General features: G+C 38.0%; 1 protein-coding gene across 1 annotated transcript in view; it reads right to left on the bottom strand.

Moving 5' to 3' along the window:
* Positions 1-3,267: 3,267 nt before the first annotated feature.
* ROBO1 (roundabout, axon guidance receptor, homolog 1 (Drosophila)) overlaps positions 3,268-27,541 on the bottom strand; it is a 673,042-nt gene continuing 648,768 nt past the window's right edge. Inside the window, 9 exon segments of the mRNA XM_009327888.1 lie at positions 3,268-3,291; positions 4,139-4,338; positions 5,599-5,907; positions 13,725-13,877; positions 15,690-16,099; positions 19,903-20,154; positions 20,461-20,605; positions 23,299-23,406; positions 25,863-26,198. Coding sequence (XP_009326163.1) covers positions 3,268-3,291; positions 4,139-4,338; positions 5,599-5,907; positions 13,725-13,877; positions 15,690-16,099; positions 19,903-20,154; positions 20,461-20,605; positions 23,299-23,406; positions 25,863-26,198 — 1,937 coding nt within the window.

Genomic DNA, 27,541 nt, shown 5'->3' with positions numbered 1-27,541 from the left:
AAATGACCTAGTTTTACTGTACCTGAATGCCAAAGACCAAGTCAAGAGTGTATCAACGCTGATTATCAGGAGTTATAATTTTAAGACCGAGCTGTTGTATATTTTGTCTTCATTACGGTGTTTTTGGTAAGACCACAATGCACTGAGGACCCAGTGTGGGTGCAAGAACTCTGTGACAACTCTGCGATGCACTGTCTCAAGATACTGCTAATCGCAACTGAATGCAGTCACAAAACAATCCAAATAACTTCTTAGGGAGCACCATCAACCATCTAACAAATTTATAATAACTCTTAACAAAAAGCCTCATTGGGCAAGATTTCCCACTTACCACTGTTTGAGGTCAGAACTTCAGCTGGAGTCTGACTTCTAGTGAAGCTAGGAAGACGGACATGGACATCAGCTGGGGATCCGATGCGTGGTTTCCAGTATGTCACCGTGCCAGTGAAGAATGAAGCGAGTACCTGTTATTTCAGGCATGCAGCACCAGTGTTTCTGGGCAGATACACCTTACAGAGGTCTACACACTGCAGCTGCAACTAGATCCCAGTTTTGTGATGCACGACTACACCTTTGGCAGAGGCTTAAGCTTTCGTGCCAAATGGCTGACACGCTCAGGGACCCTGCCTCGAGCTCCACCTCGTTCCCCACACCCTGCTACGGCAATGGCTTGGTCCCAAACCATGAGGCCGTTCCCAGTGCCAGGAAAGACAATCAGCTGCTGAAGCAGTCTGTGCCCAGGGAATCAACCTCTCCAGCCTCCTCCAAAGGAAAGGTGCAGGCCAGAGGGATGTCTCCTGTGGCACAGTCTGGTCTACGGGCTCCTGCCTGGATTATGTCGGCTGGTATGAACTCAGGCATGAGGGCTGAAGACACCCAACCTCCCCCCCCAAGCAACATAGAAAGGTAACATATTTCACTTATTCTACTATCTTAATATATGCTTCAAAGCTACAATTATGAAAAAAAAAATATACTTGAGGCTTACGCCCGATTAAGTTGTCAAAGCTCTAGCACTCTTCTGTGGCAAGATACTTGGTGCTGTAGTACGCTGCAGCACCTCAGGATCTGGCTCTGGACTGTTTAAAGCTCTTGGGAAACAAGAAGTATGGCAGTCAAAAAGACAAGGAGCAAAAAGGTTTTGTTGAATAAAAGATATAGTGGGTTTTTTTATGGAACGTGCTGGCTATCTTTTCTCTCTCTTTTTTTTTTTGACTGGGATAATGGGTGCAGGGTAGGGAAGGGCAAGAACGGGGTGATCAGTAAGAGTACAGGGTTACAAAAATGCAAGAGCAGAAAAGGGACCATCGCTGACTTGACTGTGATCCACAGCAGGACTCTGCCGACCACAGAACGGCTAACGTGCAGGAGGACAGCAGGCACGTAAGACAACTTGTATTTGTGCAGGCCCCAACAAACACACGACTCACAATATTCATTCCCTCCACATATTTGGATCTTATTTCCTTTGTAACAAATGTATCTCACCCCTGAGGTGAATGCTTTTGTTGGTACAGATTTTCTTCATCGGCTCTCTCTGGAAATTGGCAGGCTGAGAGACGTTTTCGTTATCACAGTTCACGAAGCACCCAGAAATCAGATCTTTAAGGCAATCAATTGTAATTATGTAAAATCTTAGGCTGCATCCAGCTCTCCCTCTTTGTTCATGCTACTGTAACTGCACGGTTTCAGTGGAACAGATTCTGACTCTTATCAACAGAAATAAGATCAGAGTTGGCCCTAAAATTACATTTCAGGGAACACAAGAAACTACGCAAGAAAGATAATGTATTTGAGAACATTTTTAATAAATAATGTGACAAAAATTACTTTTCTGATTATTGGATCCTCAGTATGCAAAATTATGGCTAAAATATGAGGTTTCTTACATGAACATAATGAAAACATTAATCACATGGATTGTTCCTTTAGTACTGCACACCCTTTCTATGGAACCTTTCTTTAAAAATTAGCTAAATGAAAAATTTCAGTCCTCTTTAAACACCAAAACCCTTTTTTTTTTCTTCTTTTTTTTTTTTTTTCATTGGGGCTAGTCCTGATAGCTGTCGATAAACAAACACACATTTTTCCATTAGCACCAATGACAAAGAAATTTTATAATTACAAAAAAGGTCATAAAATCTACAGACAGAGGACATCATTTGGCAAATTCAATGCAACTAATGCCTCTATTTCAGCTTTAATGATAATCCAATGTTAAGAGAGGCCACAGCAAAATTGATAATTTTCTGTCAGTCCAGGAAAAGTGAGAAGTGTTTTGATTACGGCCCACGTTTATGTTTGTTACTTTACCGTCTGTCATCATTCAAATATTCCAAATACAAACATAGAGCATTAACAAAAAGATGAAAAATATCCCAAACAAATGCTTAACATTTTCAATAAGACAAAAAAAAGGTTAATAGTTACAATGGTTTACAAACAAAGTTTAGTGATTGTGCTTTTAAAACCAAAAAAAAAAAAAAAAAAGGATAAGCAGTGCATTACAAAAAAATTAATCGCCAAGATCAAACAAAACTTCTTTAAGTGGCACTTCTTCTTTAAGGTGAATTGACACAAGTAGAGGTCTGAGATTTGGGCCAGTAACAGTTAATGATATTACCCAATGATTATTAAAAATGTCCATTGATTTTCCTGCTTCTTTTCATAAGCATTGTTGAAGCTGAAAATCAGAAAAAGTTTCAGATAAAGTTGCTCGTGCCATGAGTAGGCATGGAGCAATCTCATTGGCTTACCTCCTGCCTATCCCAAAGGACATTTTTAATAAGAATGTACTTAATGATGAAAATGGAAAGACAAATCAAAGTACCACAGGGGATTTAAAATGAGTACATATTTACAATAAGAGCCACCTCATCCCAAATTAATTTTACTTGCATTTGTAAAACTGTATCATCTGCAAAAGGTTAGCAAGAGACCGGCAGAAAACAAGACGCAGTCTGTATTGAAATTGTACGAAACCATTTGCACTAACTGCAGACTACAGTGAGACCCCTAGAATAGAAGAATGTTCTGCGTGATGTTCACTTTGGGGATCTTTTTAATCAATGCTGTATTACTTGCAATGTTACCGACTGGCTCACTGGTGTACGGGCAGTGTACTAAGCACCGCCTCGCTGGGGAGAAACCTCGGGATCCCAGGCTCTGGAATCCCCTTTTCTTCTAATCCTGAAGCAGCAGCTGGCCCAAGTACCACGAAGAGCAGCTTACCTGCCTTCTTGGGCAGCGAAGGTGATGCACTTAGCATTACGGAATAGGCAAGGGCCGTTCCTAATAAGGAGGGTTTACAAAGAAAGAGTAAAATAAAAAATCGCATTCTGATGGCATGAAGAAAAATGAAAAATTGTACACTCTGATTGCACTGAACATTATTTCTGGCGTCAAACATCATCAGACTTGAGGCATCTTAAGTGATTTTTTTTTTCTGATTAGATTTTAAAAGCCTGTTACAGTACATGTCGTTGTCTTCAGCTTTCTGTTTCCTGTATTAAAAAAAAGAAAGACATAAATGACTACGTTAGATTTTATTATTTAAAGTTTGTTTCACAATTCACTTCTTAGAGAATTGTTACCTTTAAATAATAATTACTACTTTTAATTACGTGCAGCAACGTGACTGCAAGTTGGACACCCTTTCTACAATCAGGATTTGAAATGAATTAATATCATTAGGCAGGAAAAAAAGAAGAAAAAATTCATGCCTTAATAGCTAATAAAATCTAGAATGATAAAACTTTCAAAAAATGCGAAAGTCAATGTCAAGGTGTTCTTGACATTGTTCTTGACATTAGACGCTCTAATGCTTTATTTTCACTTTTGAAAGAATCTGGATAATGTAAAGTGCACATTTAAATACTGTATTTCTGCAAGTTCTGTTCCCTAGGTTTTAGTGTGGTGACAGTTATACTATGCTACGTATTACTTGTTTTTTATGTTTTTGACACATTTAAGCTTAAAGTTTCTTTTCTTGGATTGTGCGTAACATTAATAGACAGATAAATGTACTAATTTTTCTGAAGAGAAATATTTCTGGTTCAAAAGTGTTTTTTCTTGGCGTCTGCCTAAGCACAGAAAATAGCCTTATTCTAGTCATCTTCAGTAATACAACCGCAGTTACCTCCATCTCTTCTTCTTCCTCTTCTCCTTGTTCATACGCTCCCAGTACTTGCATTTCTGCAACATTCCTTCGGGCTATATTTGCTTGATCTGCCCTCTGTCTACCTCCTGATCCTCTTGACGACATAGAGCTGGAGGAGCTGGGATCTCTAGGATTATTTGATGTTGGAAACGTTGGTCTAGAATATGGTAGGATGTCCTCTGTGTAATTAAATATATACATTGTTATGTTTACAGGCCCAGAGATACTGTGAGCCTAAAATTTCTGCATGCGGCTGATTTATTTTACTTTTTGTGACCCTCAGTAGGTTTAAAGTGATGCCTGACAGGAATATGAAATACACTGTTTCCATAATAGCATTATAGAAGCTTTCTTGAGGAAATGTATAGTATTCACGGGGTAACATTCACCACAGAAAAACTAATTCATGATTACTGTCCACTTCATTTCAATTTATGATCACTGCTCTACATTCTACAGGAAAATGAAGGAAAAAAAAGTAACCCTTGCAGTGTATTTTCCATATGACTGAGTAGGAGGAAATGAAAATATATGCATGATATGCGTAAGAAGCTCACTGCATCTAAGTATTAGACCCTCTATTTCTCAGATTGAGTTTGAAACAAAATTAGCGGGCATGTTTTAAAATTTCAGCACCATCCTCTTAAGGTAAATTTCTAATAACTTTTCGCTATAGTAATCCACTGTACTCAGTACCAGCCTCTTACTAATGTGCCCATTTAACCAACTTACTGCCCAATCACCCCTGATACTGACCCTGGATATCTGTAGGAAGAAAGGACCAGGCATTTGTACGAATCTGCGTTGAAAGCCTTAGTGAACACTTGGCAAATTCCATTAATTACTAATCTTACTAACTTCCATAAACAAGAGATTACGTTGATCAGGTCTGACTCGTCTAATGCCGTGTCAGTTAGTATTTATAACTAATGCATTACTACTATGGCTTTCTTATTTTTTAAACAGGACCAGGTTTACAAATAGACAAAAATGGGCCAAGTGCCAATTCTTTGGTAGAAAAGTTAAATATCTGACTTACAGATCTACTGACTTCACTCAGTTCCCTTGTAATTAGATTATAATTAGATAGATTAGACATAACGAGACTATAAAGGTATGGTAGGGGCAAGGACACTGATCCTTACAGCTCTCGAGGAATATTTCTGTTTGGGCTCCCTCAGCGTTAGCTTTAATACTTGATGGGTGCATAAGGAAAGCAAGATAGAAAAATCTATGTTTTTCCTAAGCTTTTGTTTCCATTTCACCCTAATGAGAACCTGCAACGTGACCTGTATTAGCACCTCTAATTTCAATTAACGGTGACAATTCAGCAGACCTAACTTCACTCACGCCATTGGTGTGAGAGACCTGGAAAGAGCTGCCTTTTTTCCTGTGATCAACACACAATACTTCATTAAAACCAGAGCATGCAAAATAACCTTGAAGAAGATGAGTTTTTGCTGGTGTGCCTTCTCGTTTTGGTGCTTTATTTCCTCGCAGTTTCCCATCGTTTTGCTGTTCCTGTGATTCTCTCCGCTCTCCCGAATTTGTCCGCACGTCTGAATGCTGTCGCCCATCCACCCCGTCCCTCCCCTTGTAGCTCGCTCCTTTCCTTTCCGCAGATCTGTCTGTCCTCGCTTCTATAGAAGCAAGTTTTGGCAACATGACCGGCCGCACTTCCAGCTGTGATTTGGACTGGGCGGTTGGTGATTTTATAGCTGGAGGTGGCACAGGAGGGGGTGGCAAGTCTGCAGAGTTGAAAAAGATTAATAATTACAATGACATCATACGCTAATGAAATTAAGAAATAATATTTAACTTCCACTGAAGAAACAGCTGCCCTATTTACTTTCAGCCCTCCCTCTGCCCTTCTCTCTCCACCCCAAGAAGTATTATGTTACTGTTACAACTGCTGACGGGTATTCTTCCAAAGCTTGAGATTTAAAAATGCAAAGTAAAGACCTCTCACTGCCTTTTCAAATCACAATATTTTCTTAAAAATCATTACAAAAAGCTGTAATAAACTTTAGGCACTTGGATATTAATATATCTGTTATGGATATCAACATAGAGTTAAAGATATTAACATAGCTTTGCCGATATTTATCATTTTTGCTAAGTCCATTCAACAACACAGCAGCTTGTGCTATAGTTACTAAAGGTCTTCAGGGTGCTGAGCGTTAAAACAAGTTGGCTGGGGTGTACGAATGTATATCAAATGCACTGCTGATATATGTAAGGATAAACTATATTCATTATTACATTCTTCTTTCAAAATAGTAGGTTAATCTAACATACATATCCCTGATGTCTGTGGGTATCTCATGAGATACGAAAAAATCCACACTCAATCAACGAAGTAACAAGCTCTCAGGAAGAAGAACAAAAAAAGAAAAAAAGACAGAAGACTTTTGAATTTGTCTCCTTAAGTTAGCACAGCTTAAGGGGTTCTAAAATTCTGCATATTTTTAAATAGTATTTATAAGGCACACATACGTTTTACTTAGTTAATTTTTTCTATTCCTGCATTAAGACTAAAAACTAGAATGTGGAAACTGTTCATCAGGATACAATAGTGCTCTGTGGACTATAAAACATGAAGGAAAAAAAATGTAAAAGTCAAACAAGGAAGGGACAATATAAAAGCGGTTCCCAACAAAGCTGTAGGAACAAACCACATGCATCTAAAAGAACAACAGGTTAAAAAAAGTGAGATGTGAAAGATGTTTCTGAGGTTAATATTCTCAAGTGAGACTGCTAAAAAAAAATAAATAACAGCACTATTAAAAAAATGTAACTTCAGCATTTTATAATAGTGTGCATTCATTCTTTCTACTTCCACAAAAATCTTGGAGCAGCTGTGTTTTTCAACCACCACCTCTATATATACAGCTAATTCAGTCTGTTCAAGAGAACACTGCAAATGAAAATTAACTAAATTGGGCCAAGAAAAAAGGTAGTACTCCTGAATAAGAAAAAAATAGGCATCTAACATACACGTATAAATTCAGATATGGCAGATGCCAGATATTTTCGAGAGGTTTTCCAGTGACACAAAGCACTAATGACTTGATCTAGCCCTGTGGAAAGGTGTAGCAATGCAGAATTCAGTGCTTTATGCAGGCTTACTGGGCACCCTCCTCCACATTAAACTGGTGACAACTTGGAATTGCCCTTGACCTGTTTTAAATAAGACTGGAAATTTTATCAGTTGTCTAGACTGGGATGATGAGGAAGAAAGATGTCATAGAGTTCATTTCCTAAGGCTGGACATACTTCAGGTAAATGAGATCTGTAATGTCATTCTTGCTGCATTAACACCACTGTCTTGGTTAAAAAAAAAAAAAAAAAAAGAGAAAAAAAAAACCCACAAAAGAACAACCAAGCAACGAAGAAAACTTCTCCTTGTTCTAACTTATGGCTTGAATAAGGGACCAAATTCATTTAACAAGAAACACAGAAACTTCTTTCCTTCTGTTCCTCTTAGCTAAGAACAAGTTGGACAACTGGCCTTATATTCCTTGTAAATTGTGTAGGGCAGTTTGTTTTTCAAACTCCGGCAGTTTGGGGAACATCAGTTTTAGAGAGTAGCTAAAGGTAAACAATTGAATACTGACACTTAATTTAAGCATCTACTTAACACTCACCATTTGCAGATGTCTTTTAAGAAAAAGCACTGCCATTTCCAAAACTTGAGAAGGCATAATGTAAATTAGCTGGAAGCCTGGATATATAAGTGGCTGAATCAAAATAATTTTATTTATGGAGTGGGAATTACTACACTATAAAGTAAGAACAAAGACAGATCTGTGGGCAACAGACTGGACTCGTTTAACTGAGGGAACTTAAGACTGTAAAACGGAGAGGCACCTTCTGATTCAATAAGATATGAAATACAACAGATTTTGGTAAGAAAGCACAGAATCAGTTACGTTGCATTCCTTTGTTATCCATAATGCTTTAAACATGGTTTACAGTGGAACCTCTGTCCAATACACAACCTTAGCAATGAAACTCTAACTCCACACATCAGGGCAGCATTCCAACTACCTCCTCTATGCATCTAAAAATGCTCTGTGAGCTCTAGCCACTGAAGAGTGAACCAAACCACTTTCACTGTGCTGCCCAGCCCTGGAGATGCTCAAATTCAATCCGGGCCTACAAGTGTGGACGTTTGGATCACAGGGCTCCGTAGCCATGTGAGCTTAAGTGTCAATACCTGCTCCAAAAGATCTTGGTCTGAAGTAGTATATAACCTCTTACAATTCAGCAACTAGGTGAAAAATCGTGTGAACACCTCGGAATAGCATGTGATACGTTCCTTGAAAGCCCAGCGTGTCAGACCATGTCAGATCCAGCCCAAAGCTTATCAAGCACAATAACTGTTCTTCAAAAGCCATGCTGAAGATGGTGATGGTTCCCACCTTTTGCAGAATACTTTTGGCGATTCTAGAACTTGGTCAAGATTTAAAAAATAAGATGAACTCTTCATTAGCCTGAGGAGATTCAAACAATATTTTCCTTTCTCTGGAAAACATCCTTCTCACATGTCTTCTCTCAGAAAAGGACACATCCATTCACAAGTGGATGAAGATACTCAAACTCAGAAGCGTCGACTTCTGGAACCACCGTTCTTCATGCAATATCTTGTGTCTCACATTCCCCACTCACTGTCTCTATTAAGTTATCAGAGCACTGAATAGCCCTTCTGTTGAGCCTGCTGATGTGTAAAGGGAGTCTAGGTACTTAATACCCAGCCTTTTCAGTCAGCCTTGGAGGCAGTCTCCAACAGTTGTGGCACAGCAATGCATTGGCTGAATACCAAAGGGAAGGAACAGCATCTTTCCTGTACCCCGTAAAATACAACTTGGAACAAACTACTTTATTCAAGAATCCTATCCAGCTACACAGGACAATGAACAAAGTGGTGTTAAGTCTTGACTATGGAAAGGAAAGATGCATTGATATAAAAAGTTTCATATAATGGCAGTAGCTCTATGGCACAGTAATGACTATAGAAAAGTGATATTCTCTTTCAAGAACATTTTTGCAACCTGCAGGGAAACTATAAAAATCTTCATTATAACACAGTACTCCTCGCTGAGAAGAATCCTTTACAGAGGAAAAAAAAAACCTTTTCAGAGGTCAACACTATTACACCCCTGTGGTATTTATTTTAACAGCTCAGATCACAGAGAAAATCCAGATTCAATCTGCCTCCTCGAGTACAAACTGGCACACTTCTTATTAAAAGGAAGATGGAAGCTTCCATTGTAAGGAATAAAAAATAAACCACAAAGCAACACGAAACCAATATAAAGAACTCCGAAGTATTTGTTAAAGGTCAGCTGTGCTCACATGTTTCATTCATGCCTATGTACTACTGTTGTACTACTTCCCACGTAACTAAAACAATTAATGGATGCCATTTCATAGCACGGTCTATAGAGGAAACCTTCCATACATGTCTTTTGAATGGAGCGATGATAATTTTCTAAATGAGAACTTATACAGGAATCATGGGATAAGCAAAACACCAGTGGGGAAAAATAATCTACTAAGTTAGTTTGGCACTGAAGTGGAGAAACCACAAATAAGCACAAAAAGATGAACTGTAAGTAGAGACAAATGAGGGAAGTAGGCCTTATTAGGCAACTCTCTCTTTCAAGCTCTATCGGGCTGTAGATTTCTACAGTCATACCCTGAAGAAAACAGCAGTTATGGATTTGATGCAATATTGGAGAAGATACAGAGTTTTTCTATTGCATATTTATGCAGGCACGCAAAACTCCGGATTGTTCCTGACTTAGTAAAGCTTTAAGATCATTTAAGATTCCTAGATACATAATAACCTCAGCTACTATTATTCATGTACTGAAGTTATTTTCATGCTTTATCTTTCAAGAAACATGGCCCAAACTGTACATAATAATCGGATGAATAAATAGATACAGCAAAACCCAATATGAAGCATAAAAGCAGTGGGTTGTTGGGTTGTAGGGTTTTTTTTGCCTGTATGTACATTTACATAATGCTTTTATCAAAACAATTTTCACTCCACAAAAACTCCTTCAGTAACAAAATCAACATTTACAAAATATCTCACAATGGAATCAGAAGTAAGGACTGCAGAGACAGCAGGTATCTGAAAATTATTATCATTCAATAACAAGCTGGTTTTTAGCAGAGGTAAGAAATGCATTCCTACTTATTTTTTACCTTGCCAAAATTTGTGCGGAATAGATTTTTTTTGTACTGCACAGGCAGAGGGAGACAAAAGTACAAATGATGCCGGCATGCATAATGGCTTAATATTTCAAAGTGAAAATTGAAGGAAATATTTGACAGATATTCAATTGTCTTTTGTGAGAAATTCAGCTGCCCTAACGTCAAGTCATTGATAAACACAGCTAAATAACTCAGTTACAGTCTCAACCAGTTAGTCGTGAAAATGTTAGTATTTTTTCCTCTGTCACTCAGAGATTTAAAAAAGAATCAGGATTTAAAATCTCGTGTGAACTGTCAATGGCGTAATTTCTATTGAAAGACCTACTGAATCGAAGCAATGACAAAGTATTTTATCCTTTTTTTCTAAATGTTTACAATTCCAAGGGCTTGAAAATACTAATAAATCAATTCAAGACAGTTCAGAAGAGACTTTCATGTATATAAATTTAGAAAAGACAAAAATATTCTTTTAAAATTTGGTTTCTTAAATTAAATATGTAAGTAGGTCAGGCAAGGTTGAGAAGGAGGATAGCTGGCTCTTGTAGTGCACTCTTAGTAGTTAACTCTCTAAAAGGCTAGATGAAGAGCAATTAAAAATTCATACATTTTAATCCTTACCACCTACTGAGCAAAGGTTTTTAGCAACAAATATGGAAAACATTTCACCGCCTGGATGACTGTCAAGGAACAAAACAACCGAGCTGAAATCCCGTTCCACATAAAGTAGAAACTGATTTGAACTAATGCTAGCAGAAAATACAAAATTGTTACTACTTATACAATGCAGTAGATCAGAGAGCACTCTCCTTTATTTAAAAAAGGGTAGTAGTAGACCTTTTACTGCTACATTAGTAACAAATACACTTTCAGAAATACCAATCTCTTGCACAAATCTTGCCGTATAAAGAAAAAAAAATACAGAATTTTTTAAGACTTACATATATTGCTGCTGATAATACTCTTGGCATTTTCAACCATTCATGCAAAGACAAAATTTATTTATATATCCTTTCTATCAACCAATCATGTAAACTGTTCATGATGCTGGTATTTCATGAAACTGCTAGCAAATACTAATTCAGATAATTTGGGAACAGTAGAAAATTCTTTATATGTGAAAGCAAATTCCATTTTAAAAGCTGAGAAAGTAATGAAGCAATGCATTTTTCTCTTTTTAGTATCTATTCAATGCTTCTAGCCACCAATAAATGCTTAAATTCAGAATATCTGCTTTGCTCTACTAAAAACAGACGCATGTTCACCTGCTATGAGGAAAAAAAAAATCTTTGTATCAGGCAGGCCTTTATAAAAAAGATAAGTAACAGTGTGACATCAAGCCAACAGAAAAAACTAAGTGTCTGGGAAAGGTCAATTGAGCTTAAATGTTTCATTCATGTCTCCATATCACTTTTCTCCACTTAAGGAAAACAATTAGTAGATGCTATTTTATAGATAATTCTAAAGGGACAATATACTAGATGTGGCTATTAAAATGAATGGCTAGACTCCTCAGTAAGGTTCCAAATATGCTTATGTAAATGGATTGAGGGGGAAAATAAATAAATAATAATAATAATAAAAAATCAAAACCAAACAAGCCCTTCAACCTTTGAACTGGGTTTTATTAGTTCTGCAGAAATTAAAGCCATAATTTGCTGTTCCCTGAATGACCACACTCTACTGCACACAGAACAGGTTAGCGGAAATTCTTACCTAATTAGAAAATATGCTGAAGTAAGCAGATGCTATATAGCACAAAACAAATATTGATCATGATTGTCAAATCTATTGCAATATCTAACCACAATGCTCTATGATTTAACTTTGTATAACTACTTTCACAAAAACCTGTCATCAAATACAGGCCCACCTCTTATTTATTCCTCTGTTAGAAGAAAATGGCCACATAAAAGTCCTGTTCAGATTTTATTTCTGATGTCCTAGCTGTTGTGTTTGTATTGAGGTTTGATGCTCAGCCAATCATTCAGTTAAGAGCATTCTCTTTGAGAGAACAAAAGCTGATAAAATGTCCATAAAATCTTGCAAAATGCCATTACAAGGGTCTCATAAACGTAACATTTCTGGTACAGTTTTGGAATTTACACCTTGTGTTGTCCTTTTACAGAAGCAAACATGCACAAACCCACTGTAATAACCTCTTGAAATCAGATAATATTCCAACAGCTCAGTTTCACTGACAGAAGGGGCCTGGGCATAAGCCAAGAGGCCCAGGTGCACTGTGTCATGCCAGTATTTAATGCAGCCTAGTATCAGATAGATGCTAGTGAGAGAAAATACTCAGAATAAAGTACAGATAATAGCATGGACAACCACACATTGCTAAATTACTTCTGCTCACCGTGCTGTGAGCTTTGTATTAAATTTTTTCGTCAAGTGGCAGGAATCGTAGGGAGAAGTGGCTCAAAACTCCCTTCTTGTAACCCTGGATAAGGATCTATAATATTAGGCTTTGATATGATAATGGAAAATGATGCCCCTCTTTGAAAAATTTCAGACTGGTAATGAAAGTCCTAATCAGATTGTTGTTGCGGAGAACCGGGAGGTGGGGAACGATGCCTTATTTTACCCTCCCCCCGTTAGCAAATTTAGCAAACTTGACAAGATGGGTTAAGTCTTGGAGAATTTATCTTACATGAATTTCCAACAGAGCCCATGGGTTGTTTTATAAAACTGGAAGGTAGTGCTTTAATAAAAGCTGCACCACCTGAGGCATTTTCATTAAAGGCTCTCTCTAGACAACATCACAACGTTTGCATTATCCTCCTACGCTCCCAAGAGAATACAAGCACTACCTTTTCAGCAAGAGTTTATATTGTGTGTGAAGGCACGAAAGAAGATGATTAGATTTTGCTTTTACTCACAAAGTAACCGCTTGCCCACAGTGCTGTGGTCAGGATTAAAATTCATTGATTTGTGTTGCCCACCGTTTGAATGGTAAATTGTTTTTTTCAGGAAAAGACACATTCTGGAGGTTTTAATAGTCAGTCATGTGAACGAAGACTTTAATCCTAACCACACATTATTCTCAATGACTGTACTATTTATGCTATCTGGGCTCTTAAATAATGACAGTAATTAGCCGATTAGGACACTACAGAAAACAGGTGCAAGGCTCTGGAGTGGAAGCATCAATGTACAGTATTAAGGAACTCTGGCATTTAAAACGATTAATCTGTTCAGTGTGTTTAGCAACAGGAAACACAAATCACTGAATTCTGAAACATAATGTTATCTCCGTGGAAAAATTTCACACACACGCACTGAATGCATATTTAGAAAGGTTCACTGACGTTTTCACCCGTTTCAGTGGACTCACCATCTGTGTAGACTTCTCTGCGCAGATGTCCTGGCTGGTGTTTTTGCTTTTTGGCAGGTCGGACCTTCTGTATTACAACAGCACTCATGTTGCTGTCGGTAGACATGGGGCTGGTGGGTCTAGGACAGTGTGATGCATGAAAATGTCTACGGCCTGGAAATTGTTACAGAACAATAGCTATTATTTTCCTTATCTAAAATAAGACGTTTCATACTTTCTCTTCTTTCACATCAGAATGACCTAGCTATACAAAACCTGAAAATAGACTGTTGGAACAATAATAAAACTCTCATCCTTCCTGTAATCAGTTTTAGAGTGAGCCGTAACTAAATTGAAGCATTTGCTATCCTATCAGTAGGCAGGTTGGCTTAGTTTCACAGAAATTATCCAACTGGTTGCTAGCTGGTAGCTCCTGCCCCAGGAAGCTGAACACCATCGGCAGTCAAGCACAGGCAGGCTTCTCGCCTGCCAGAAACAACAAAACATTTCACTTTCAGAAGGGGTTTCACCTCCCTGAGCTCCGGCAGCGTGAGGTCACCCGTGCCATAAGCAGAGTAAGTCACTAGCAGGTCTCAGGTACAGATGTCCCCTCCACCGCTTTGAGTGAATTACCAGAAATGCATCGGGGATGTATGACTGGCATTTTATCACAGCTTATTTGCAGATAAGAAGTGTCACATTTTTAGGATGTGTAGTCAGGTACGGGTAATATAAATACACAAAAATCACTGCATAACATGAACTTGACTGTTGTAAAATTATTTACCTGTAATAGGAAAGGGATGTAAAAGGACCTCTTCTAAATGTATAAATTTACAGACACATTTATATGAATGTATATGTATAAAATGGATAAAATCCTGGCCCCGTGGGTATGAATGGGAGTTTTGCCACCTACTTCAATCGGCCAGGATTTCATCCAGAATTACTAAATTACCTCCCCTCTCACCCTTCATGATGAACAGCTGTGTTGAAATGAAACAAAGGACTGTTAACTGGGAGAGGATATCAGAAATGGGAGGAAGGTTGCAAATCTGTGGAGTCAGGGTGGACACAGTTGTGACAGTGTACCTCTTCTCCAGGTTTGGCAGTTTGATAGGACTGATTGGCAAAGCATTCATGGATCTGCTTGAAACCTGCATCCCACCCTGCGGTATTCTTATTTCTTAGCTGAACTATAACAATATCCACTGGGCCTGGTTACTGATCAGGGTACTGATTACCGGTATATACCCAGCGTTGCTAGTAACCAGCACGTTGTAAAACATTAAATATTTCAAATATTGTATTTCATCTGTCCAGTGGTGATTCAGGGAAAAAAAACCAAGAAACATATGCATAAGGCCTTGCTGCATATTCATAATCGATAATCTAAACTGCAACTAATAACAGCTGTCAAATTATTAAACCAACACAAACCCAGCTCATCTCAATAATACAGCAGTAAGAGCTTGAACAGCATTCTCCAAAACATAACAACAAAATATAAAATGGAAACCAAATATATTACAATTTTTTTTTCAAATGCAGGGGAAATATGACTCCAAAGGTTTAATATTTATCTGGACATTTCAATACAGAGGGATTAAATCTCTCACGAAGAGTGACTGAAAACACTGGGAGCCTTACACTAGGAAAAGGATACAGTTCTGTAATCTTTCGCCCCCCCCGCCCATTCAGTTCTGGGTGGAAATCCACCAGCAGGGTTGAGGTTTGACAATAACCAATGAGACAAAAAAATTAGGAACTACTTATGAAAAACAATGTAGAGCAGCAATTTCTTTGAACTGTTTCACCAAAACTCCTTTTCTGACTCTTCCACTGTGCAAACTGACCCCCCGCCGTCCCCCGCCTGAATTTCTAAATGTTGTAAGAACAAGAATAATCCAGGAAGCAGTTGTGGATAAATACATTTCACAATGGCCATTTTTTTTTCTTCTCCCATCAAATAGAGGACAAACTCACCTCCTGCTGCATCCTGCATTTGACGTCTGGCTACTTTCAGGCCAGCGTATTCCGCAGCTGCTGCAACAGCCTGTGCAAAATCTGCATCGGTAAAAAACGATCCATCTGAAGAGCTAACGCTAGACCGCCCGCTTGAGATGTTATCTTCTTCGGAGGCTGAACCCCAGCCATTGATCATGGATCCTGTTACAGAGCTCTCCAAATCCCCAACGCTGGAGGCAGGTGTCTGCTCGAGGCCACGCAAAAGGAGCCTTCTGTTCTGCATCTTGGCAACCTCTATATCTGCCTCATCCTCTTCCTCTTCTGGTGCGTCAGTATCCATATCAGAGACCAAGGGCCCTGAGATATAGCCATAGGTATGTGGTGGGGAGATAGGCCTTGGAGGGGGTGGAGGACTCACAGGTTGACGTCTGCATAAAAATACAAGGGTAAGAAGAATTGAAGTCACATAACATAGTCAGAGGAAATAGCGGATTGATGAAAATACTTCTTTTATTTCCCAACAAGCTTGACTTGTCTTTTTAAATCAACAGAATTTATACCTGAAACGTTCACGGTTGGTTGGGTTTTTTTAGTTTTTATTTTTGCTGTAAATCAGAACTGACTGACAGCTATGTAGTTTGAAATCTACCACAAAGAAATCTGATTTTTCAATACGGTTCCTTTATCACTGATTTTAATGAAAATTGGCTTATTTTGCATAAAGCTGTGTATTTTTCCTAAAACAGCACATGTACAGCTAGGCGAAGAGGCGGTTACAGTTCATGTGACTATTTAAAAACATTATTTGTGCAACCTTGAGAGTATGAGCAAAACAAGTGTCTGTATATTGCTCTAGAAGCTTGAAACTATCAACGTCAACAGATGCCTCTATCCAAACAGGTTGCTCCAGAAACATTATCTTCCCTCCACCCACCCCAGTGATTCAGAAAGACGTGAAAAGAGATACTGTTATTTCATTGTTTTTTGAATTGGTCTAGGTGGTAACATAAAGAAAGAATTCTCTACCGTAACGTTAGTTGCAGGTCTCAAGGATACAAAAATGCATATAGATGTATGGGTTAACTTATTTTGAGCTTAAATCATCAGTAATGGTGTCTCCAGCTTAAAGAGGCAAAGTATTAGATATCATTAGATCAATGTTCAGTTTAGTTAACACTTCACTCGGAAGTCCCAGGTAGTAACTTTGTCAACAGTTTTTCTTCACAGGGCCACAGGCATGCTCTTTAATTGCCATTTGTCTGATAGGAAGAAATACTTTCTGCAGCAATGGCTGTACCGTTGGCTTTGCTCACCAGGAATTTCTACTGCAGTCTGATTTGCAAAAATTTCCAAAGTTATTTTCCTTTGTCAATTTTTCCCTCTTATTAGCTCATTGATAAATGGTGACCCTCATAAATTAAATCCTTTCTTCTGGGGGGTCGCGATTTTTAAAATTTTAATAAATGGAAATATTTCACTAATTTTGAAAGGAAAATTTAGCAAGGAAAAACCTAATACTTTGTGGCAAGAGCAAGCTGGAACCTCCCTGGACTACATCATCTAGCCACTGTTTTCCACTTGCTGTATTAAGTACTGAATGGAATGAAAAAAAGGTCAGTTAGGGATATATACCCAATAACCATTTAATAAGCCCCCTCTCCCCCCAAATCCCAGAAGCCATTGCTGCATGGGAATCTCTACCTGCCTTTGACTAGAGAACTTGCCCAATAAAGTTTTACTGCCTTAATTTAAAGCTCTTGTAACAAGCGTCCTTGTAATATATTTGCCAGTCTTCCTATTCTCTAGGTTTTGGTATTAGGAGACAGGCAACTGGTTACAAAATATGTTAGGGTTCTTGAAAATACAGCTTGCCTGCCAACCTTTAAGGATAGTCTAATTGAGAGCAGCTGGTTCATGGGCATACAGAATTAACAGTACTTCATTCACTTTATTTGATGCAGTGGTTCTCGCTTTAACAGTGACATCGTCTCCTATCTCAGCTCTCACTTTAACATTGACATCATCTGCTATCTCACTAAATCTTGTTTTTTCTCTGCTTGTCCACTCTTCCAGAGCACAGATTTCTATTGCAGTTTGCTGTACTTCTAGCAAGCTGACCGGACAGAGACATATTACAGTAAACCATCACCACCAGAATCATATTCTAGATGCCTGGTTCTGATCAGAAATTGAGATAATATTCAGCAGAACTACAAGTGAAGCGAATAAAAAATATGACAAACAGTATTTTAGGCATTGCTTTCACTATAAACCCGCCATTTACAACCTCCCCAAAATACAATAAATACAAAATACAATACAGAGAGGCACCACTCAGAATGTATTCTTAATTGGAAAGTATTGTCACACCATATTCAAAACAGAAACTCCTAGAATGGGCTACAGCTGTTGAGCACAGTACATCCAACTCCTAAACAGCAACGCCATGGGTCATATCAATGCCGTTAGATGGAAAAGGTAGTCAGCCAAGCCTTACAAATCAAGTAAACAGAATTATGTGAATCTTTTTCAACTGATGAGATGGATGTAGCAAAAAGAAAAGAAACAATGTTTGAAAAAGTAAGATAAAAAAGACAAATTTAGTCACTAACAAGTCTAAGACTTAATCATCGTAGGAAGAACAAAATAAACATACATTCTATTTTTTCAATCCACTCAGTGAGTAAGCTGTATGCCCTAGGAGCTTAAATTGGAACATCCTTCCAGATACTTCTGCCACTACTTTTGGTGACATTTATGGTGACTAGCCATGAGTCTTAGTGTTGAGCAAACCTTCTACTTTCCAGGCAGCTGCTGGCAGGTTGTGCATGTTTGCATACATCTGCTCCAATGCCTACTCCATTCCGTATGTCAGTACGCGTCTCCCACTCTCCAGAACATGGTAGCTGAGGTTCTGGAAAGTCACTCACTTAGCATGTCCCTTTTCCATTAGTGTCCAGCTAGTTTAACCTCTAAATAACCCAGAAAACTTAAGTGATTAAAATGAACACTTTTGTGCCCCGACATATCAGGGCCAATGGAAATGACAGGAAAATATTATTAGCCACCCACTAATAAAAAGAGTGATTTTAAAGACTCGGGAAGATAGAGGAAAAGATACACAGTACAAAGAGCGTTACCATAAAGAATAAAGAAAACAAAACAAGGCAAACCAAGCAGAAGTGGGGAGCAAAAGTAAAAGCAGATATAGGCCCTTTAAAAAAACAGATGAATAACTACTGCTTACTTAAAAAAGGGAAATATAAAAATGAACTAACTTTTCAAAAAACATTCTGGAAAATACATCCATAAATGTCCAGTAAGATATATTAATAAAATCAAAGTTCTACAGTCTGCTCGGCAAGATTAAATTCATTTCATCATAATAGGCCTGCATTCCACTAAAAATAAAAAGTATGGCTAGAATATTGCAGGTAAGTTTGTACATTTGTGGTAACAAACAATATGTGCAAACCACTGGAGGAAAAAAAAATAATAAAAGAAATATAAATATGGAAAAGCTGTGCCTTCTTAACAAAAAGCAAGACAAGTAAGCATCATACATAAAAAGCCTCATTCAGAATTCACTGTTTTATGGAAAAGAAGCTGTGAGAGTATATATGCAAAATAGTTTGTACTAAAAGCAACTCAGAGAAGAAACAAGATTTCCCTGTAACAAATATCTATCTTTATTAATGTTGGTCATTCCTTTAAATAAGGGTAGGTGGAAATGTTAAGAATATTTTGCAAGCAATAATTTCCTGTATTAGGATTTATGAGAGGAGGAAAATCTATAGGTTATATAAATTATATATTTATATATATTCATACATATTGGTGACAAGTTAATTGCACAGTTACTGTGAAATAATGCATGCTATTTTATGGTAACAATGCAGTAAATCTATTGGAAACAATGGAACTGTAATTATATGGTAAGCTGTGTTAACGATACCACTTTAATATCCCCATGACTGTGAATTTAACTTATGTCAGCATTGTACGTACCGTAAAGTGATATACTGCACTTCTTTCCACGGTATAATAATAAAGCAATATAATTATGTATTTCTTAGGTTACAAATAGTTCTAGCGTCCTGGATTAGAAGTTAAATATTAACAGAATAAATATCACGGGGAAAATCTTGGCCTCACTGAATTCAACAGGAATTTTCAGTGGGGCCAGGATGGCTTTTGTCACATCTCTCTCGCTACATTTGCATTGACACACCTCCGGTCAGGTTGGTGTTGTATGTGTCCCAGATCCTCCTGACAGTCCTGTAACATGGGCTGGAGTTCTTCCTGGGGAGAGGGGGTGAGAGTGGCAGTTGACTGATGGCTATAGGAGACAGCGGCTGGTGAGGAAGCTGCTCCTCGGACAGGTGGAGTAGGACCTCGCTCATCTTCTTCCTCTTCCTCTAGCTCATCCTGCTGCAGATACATCCTTGCAGGTGGGACAGGACAAGGAATTTCTTGGTCATAGCTAAAATTAATTTTTTAAGAAAATAAGGACTTAAATTTTACTGTGTAATTATCATATCAGATACACATATAAGTAGCCCAGAAAAAAAATGTTGTTATATGTGCTCTTGAAAACAGCTTAGTAAGGATGTACTGAGTGGATGTACACCGCTATCATTAAGTGATCTCTAAATAGCCATGCTACAGCTAAATGAGAAGCACCAGAATGGTACTGAAGGAAGGTCTCACTGCCAGCTTGTAGGGCAAATTACAGTTCAATTAACTAGTGATTAAAATGGGAAATGGATGATGTATTCATTTTTCTTACCTTTCATCCACTGAAAGACTGTAATCTTCACTATTGCTATGGGGAGGTGGATGTGCTGGAGGGGGTGGAAGAAGATCTGCCCAGTTCATGCCAGCTTGCTTGGGAGCCTTTGGGGTCCGAGCACCCTTCTTGTGCCCTTGACTCCCTGTGAATAAAAAGCAGTACATATTTGTAATGCTTTTAAGTATCTCCTCACCACTAGCTTTGAAAAACAAAATAACCATAGTCCCTCCCAGATCCTCTTGAATTCTCCAGGAATTTACTGTTGTGCTGAGTTGGAATAAACTGGCATTCCTCCTTTTTACACCAATTTGTAGTTGTAGCTTCTTTGTAGAATTACTCTACATTTTAAGCAGTTGAATTTAACCAGAAACTTTACATAGCATGGAAAAAAGCAATTGGGATACAAAACTTGAATTGAATAGTCAGAATGCAATAAAACCATAAACGAATTTTACAAGCAATGTCATTAAGAGTGAGCTTCCTACTTCTATTAATTACATTATAGATTATCATCTGAAACAAATGAGCTGTAGACATATTTTCTAAAGTGCCTTTATACTATTTAATTGCTGGAACCTAAAATACAATATGATACAGATATGATCTATTAAAGTTCCACTGTTGCATTAAGTCACTGAATATATGTAATTTGTACTTGTCCACTGAAACGTTTTAGGCACAATGAAATTACTAGTTTTAGTCTAAATGGCAGGTGCAGTTAAAAATAATTGCTGGAAGAACTAAAATAACAGAAAAAAGAAGAAAGAAGATCGATGAAGTATGGCACAAATGTTTTCAACTACTATAACTGGGAAATTATAGTTCATAATAGAACAATGCAGCTTTAACAGTTCTAATAACTTTGAGTAAGACCAATTATTCAGGTGGTCTTGAATTTTAACTTTGGACATGGCTATGATCAGAACTGACTCTACCATTGTTCCTTGGTATACGATTTTATCCTCCTTTGTTATTGTTACCTCTTTAATTGTAGGTAAAGTCACCATATTTTTGAGTATGTTTTAGAATCCTTCACATTTCTCTCTTCAACTGAGATGTGGTTTTATATTACCATAGTTAAGCCTTATACACGTGATTAAATATGTTGCAGTGAGATTTAGGAAGCTTGTTGTTCTCACTTCTGCTGTCTCAGATTTTCCATTCTTACAGACAGTAGTTCTGCTTATTACTGTCCCACGTTAGCTGCCAGAAACAAATGTGTTTTAGCTATGTACAATTATTTTTGTGGTATCTCAGTATGTCAAGCAAGACCCTAACTATCCCAAAGCGACCATCATCTGCATTCTCTACCCTAAGCACCATGATATATACTAGGTTCAGCACAATTAATTTATTACTCTGGTCACCTTGCTCTGGAGTCCTTGGTATAGGACTATAAATTGTTAGCATTATGAATAACCATAATAGGTGTCAGCATGGAGAATACCACCTTCTCATTTTTAATTTGCATGGGTTCATACCCCTGAGATGTTTCACGCTGAATTTCGGGTCTTAACGTCATTGAGCACAGGCTCAGCACCACATCCTGATGTTGTAGACCTGGGAACGGGCAAAAGGCTGGCTCCCAGAAGAACACCCCTGAGCAGCTGGGAGAATCGGGAACTGTGCTTATCTCACCCCAGCCACTGAGAATTCAGGTTACCCAAAGGCACAGGAGGCTCATCGACATGTGTATGCCTCTGCTGTGCCTCAGTCACAATCAGTCAAGATGGAGCGCAGGTTAGGATTAAGGCAACTGGACTATCAATTGCAACAGCAGAACAAAAGGCGAAAAGAAAAGTCCTCGTCTTGATTAGCAGATGTAAAGGCCAGGGCACCAGTGATTGTGACCATAACTCACCCTATAATTGGCTTGATGTAAATAAACATAGGCTAAGTATCAGACTTACAGTAAAGCCCCAAATCAAGCCTATGTGTAGTTTCTGGTTTAGCTCTGAACTTTTCACACACCTCTACCAGAAATCAAAGCTGAAAGTGAATAGCTTATACCATGATGAGAAGCAGTAACTTTTGAATTAAACCATATTCTGTGGTTCCAAAGCAGAGAGTGCAATTTCAGTGCCCTGTTCAGTATTCTCCAGCACAAAAAGCTGTCTTGTTTCAAGATTTTTAGAAAGGACTTCTAGACATTTTGCATAGGAGATGCCGATGAGAAACAAAATTTAACTTTAATTATCTACTGTCCACATTTCAATGATGTACAAGAATAGTTTTGACATATAGCCACTGAAATCTATAAAAAATTTATGTATGCATGCATGCTATTTTACTCAATAAAATGCATGGGTGTAATTTAAAAAGTGAAAAATTTATTAAAGCGGTTCTGTTAGGTATCACTCAAATGTTCTGGTATCTTGAGCCTGTTCATGAGTAAGGTTGTCTTGGGTGAGTAGACTCAAGAGATGGAAGAGAAGTCAGTGAAGTACCAGGAAGGTAATACATAAAGTAAAATCCTCTCTTCTGCGACAGCTGAAAAGGAATTTCTATGAGTTGTCCATCTGGAGGCCATAATATTAACCAGTAGGGCATTAACATTAGGAGATCCGACTTCTATTTGATTTAATGACTTCCACAATTTTGGACAATCAATTACTTAATTGACATTTAGATGGCACTAAACAATCATGAGGACGCAACAGAAATACAGGCACCTATTGGGCCAGTTTTTATGCTGTTTAACATCCCTGTGCTGTATTACTGACAGTGGGTCCCTCCCCGTCACCCCTTCTGTAAGTCCAGTAACTAGTGCCAACTATGGCTAGAGCATCCAAACACCAAAAAACCTAAGGTTTGGAAAACACTACAGGTACTCACCAGATGTACTACTGCCTCTGTCCGAGCTGTTGTAGGATCCACCTGTATTCTGGTCGTATGACTGGTTGTATGGAATAGTTGGAGCAATGTTGTCATTCACCCGGTAATCTGCAAGTTTAATAGTATAGTTAATGCTACCCTTCAGAAACACATCTACTTTTATATACCTGCTTTATAACACAAAGTAAGATCTCCTGCAAATAGCGAGGAAGAAATAAATTCATTTTTTGAAAGGAAAGTCATCCTATAATCATATTTTCTTTTTATCTTGTCTCTAATTGTAAGTTTAAGGAAAACCATGGGAACTTAGCAGCTCCACAGCAAAAATGAAGTAAAATGAAATCCTATGCACAGGGTCGTCCCAATGCCTCTGCAAGGATTGTCTCAATGGACATATATAGGACCTGTGTGAGCATTTTGCATATGAACAGACTGTCACCTTCGTTGATTTTCCATGGTCTCTGCTTAATTTACGCATGCAGGGCAGCCAATGGACTGTGGTAGCTACTTTTTGTATTTCAAAGGTGACAAACCCACGTAGGAGTCAGCCCTGCATTACAAGGGTTGAATGATCTGCTGAAGCAACAATGCAGCTCCACCAAATTTGGTTTACAACAGAAGAGGTCTTTGTTTAACGCCTGCTGGCTCCAAGAAGGTTTCTATTTACATTGGGTCATGCAAGTTCTAGCTACAGGCAGGGCCTTTTTTTGCTAATGGCTATTACCGTAACTTCCTTCTCCAGTTCCAAAGCACTTAATATACATATGTTACTTTTATATCTAGATTTGGCAACCAGATCTGTAAAACTTTATAAGAAGTAAAATACTCATCTGACAAAACAGTACTCTCCTGCCAAAAAGGAATTATAATTTACAGAGAACAGAAAGGAGCTGAGTTACTCTTCATACAGCAAATAAAACTGCGTCATGAACAGAACCACTGGACATAAATTAGTGACAATGAAGCACAGCATGTAACTCATCAGAATGGTTACTTCCCATCACAAAAACTATAGGTATAATTGTCAGCAAGATGGTTTTGACTTAGGAAATGAGAAAACCAAGATCAGAATATTGACTCATAAAATAGCAAATCAAAACAAAAATAAACAAAACTAAAAATCCAGTCCCCATCTGCTGCAGAAATGTTTGTGATAATGTAAGCATGGGAAAAAGAGCAAAATGATAAATTCCACACCAGAGTGTATTCTGTAGTAGTTTCTCAGCCTAGTTGCATTCCAGAGATCATGCTGAAGCCCTACATACCGCATATGTTTACACAGAGGATAAACAGTAAATCAACGCTCTGAAATATGTATATATGACTGTCAGCAGACAATGCTTTAAGGGGGCCTTTCCACACTACAATATGCTAGAGAATATGCAGCTGTAATATACACAGTTTGAAAGATGCAGTATCTTCCAGGGCACAAAACCCAAACATGTTTTAATTTCAAAACAGATATGTAATACACAGTTCATGAAAGAAAACATAATTACAAAAAACCACAGTGTTCACCCTGTAGTAAGGAGCCACAAAAATTGAATTTTCTTTTGACGTGTTTATGTCAAGGGAAGGTGTCACATTTTATATTGCCCTTTGAACTCCTCTGTGAGTAGATGGGTCCGGTAGAGAAATCAACATTCCTGTAATGCAACATATCTTTTTACTGGATAACTTATCACTATGCGATCACTTGAGTTACAACAATCCATGCAAAAAGTTCCAAGTTAGAATGGGTCCAGTTCCTAGGGATACTGTTTTGCAAATCAGGTTATTAAAAAAGGTTGCATGGTAGCCTGGAGGACTAGCAAGAAATCACATACCTATTTCTTCCAACTCCCACACATTATATTAAAGAAACATGCCCTCAAGGCCACAAAAGTACATTCTGATGTTTCCCGTTAACACTGAAATCAATTTATTTTTAGATTCTGGATCCACAGACTTCAGTCAGAGTAACAAAGGAATTTAGTTTCCAAAACTGTGTGTGGTAGCATTGCCTCTCAATATGTGAATCGAAGGCTTGCTAGGAACAAGTCTAAAATGAATTGGATCACTCCATTTGGGTCCCCAGTGCACAACACAATACAATTTTACAGAGTTTGATATGCAAAATTTCATTCGTTTACATGAACATGTAGATTTAATTAGTCTCCATCCACGACTGGGAAGAGTGGGTTGACCTATTTAAAATTTAAGGTAGAGTATAATGTGACTACTATGCATCTGGCTTATGAATAAAATATCTGGCCTCTCTCCTAACCAATCCCTTAACTACTATTAAATTTAAATTAATCTCAAATCCATAGGAAATGTACTTAACTCTTTTCTAAAGATACAGCTTGTTATTTGTTATAATAAATTCAATATCTGAAGGTTATTGTGGTGCTAATTAACTTTCTGACACTGCTAACTGTGGATTTCTAAATCTGAAGAGGGAGAAGTCTAAAAGCACCACAGAAGTCTGTAATTGCTGAACCTGAAAGCTTTAGACTCCCAGCACCAGAAGGTCAAAACTCCTCTGATGCCTAAAGAGGAGAAACAAGCTAAAAGCTCTTCACCTTTGTTTAATTTGTTTTGCTCCATAATGTTGTACTGTATGGGTGCAACCTCTTGCTTTTGCTGAACAGAGGGTTTCCAGTGTTTCTCATTCGTATCCCCGCTGCCATTGTTAACATTATTGCTGATATTTGACTGGATGAGTTGAGTGGTGGCATAAGGAGTGGGCTGCCCAGGCTGGCTGACAAATCTTCCGTCCTTTAGATTTGGACTATTGAAGGTTTTCATCTCATTGATTTTGTTGCTGAGGTCCACGTCACCATATACAGTTGACTCAGGCAACATCAGGTTTGTTTGCTTGTTGTCCAGCTGATTGTTGTAATTTGCTATACAATCGGCTAACCACAGAGGAAAGAAAAAAGAAAAGGTCATTCTGTTCGCTTACACTATACTCTCAATGAAATTCCCTTTAAAAATTTTTTTAGCGCACAACTATATGGCTTGCATCCATGAAGCAGATATACTGTACTTAACTAAATAATTTACAGAATATTATTTACCTTATAAGCTACTGCTTCAAAAGTAGTGTTCGCTGCTTTGATTCGCTGTAAATTCAGACCTTCTGAATTGTGTCTACAATGACTTACCTTGCTGGGCTTTTCTGCAGTGGCCATATAAACATTTACATTTTCAGACATTATTCTCAAAGCAGTACAGATATCCAATCAATAACTGTGATTAAAATAATTTGCATTGAAAGGAAAAATCAACCAAAACTTAACAGTGGGAAAAACTAAACATGACAGTCATGTCATCTCAACAGCAGGTAGACTTTCTTGTACTTGTGATAAGAAACAGATTTTTATAAAAGAGACTGAAAAATGATTACGCATAAAAGAATTAAAGAGAAGCAGTACAATGTGAAAGGTAACTCAGTACCCAGTCGCAAGTCTTTATTTGATCATCGTTTCCTTGTACAATCTTATATTTTGGTTTGAAACAAAAAGACAGGAAAGCAATCCGGAATTTTTGCTAATTTTTAGTTGCTTTGCATATTGCAAAGTAAGTAATACCATAGTAAGACCATTGTCCTGTATGCTAAATGTGTATCGTATAGACAGCATGAATTCATTCTTCTAATAGTTATTGCATCGTGACATCACCACTTATTGCACAGAGTAAATTAGACATGTACTGATGCTCTGGCCACTACTGTGTGAACCAGTGCACCTGCCTTTCCGCGTTCTCTTGCCTCTGCGAGACAGCAGCTCCACACACGTTTTTTCCTCTCCGTATCCAGTCCACTGGAAGAATACTGAATGGAGTAACACAGTCTGTGGGTCGGCAGTTAGAAGGCTTAGTGAAACCAGCCTTCAATGATCATAAGCAAAAATTCTAATTTGCCAGCTGATTAATGCATCAATAATTACATAACAATCACCAGGAATATAGTTTTCCTCTTTTAAAAGATGTGGTATTTATGCTAATGAGTTTAGGGACATAAGGGACATAAGGGACAGGCAAGGAAGGAGAGGCGGTGGGGTGGCTCTGTATGTTAGGGAGTGTTTAGAGAGTGTTTCTAGTGTTTAGGGAGTGTTTAGGGAGTGTTTCGATTGTCTAGAGCTCAACGATTGTGATGATGATACGGTTGAGTGTTTATGGGTAAGGATGAGGGGGAAGGCCAATGAGGCAGATATCCTGCTGGGAGTCTGTTATAGACCACCCAACCAGGATGAAGAGG

The sequence above is a fragment of the Pygoscelis adeliae genome, unplaced genomic scaffold, assembly GCF_000699105.1.
Source record: "Pygoscelis adeliae isolate BGI_AS28 unplaced genomic scaffold, ASM69910v1 Scaffold14, whole genome shotgun sequence".
Lineage (NCBI taxonomy): Eukaryota > Metazoa > Chordata > Aves > Sphenisciformes > Spheniscidae > Pygoscelis > Pygoscelis adeliae.
This window is presented reverse-complemented; position numbering and strand designations above follow the sequence as displayed.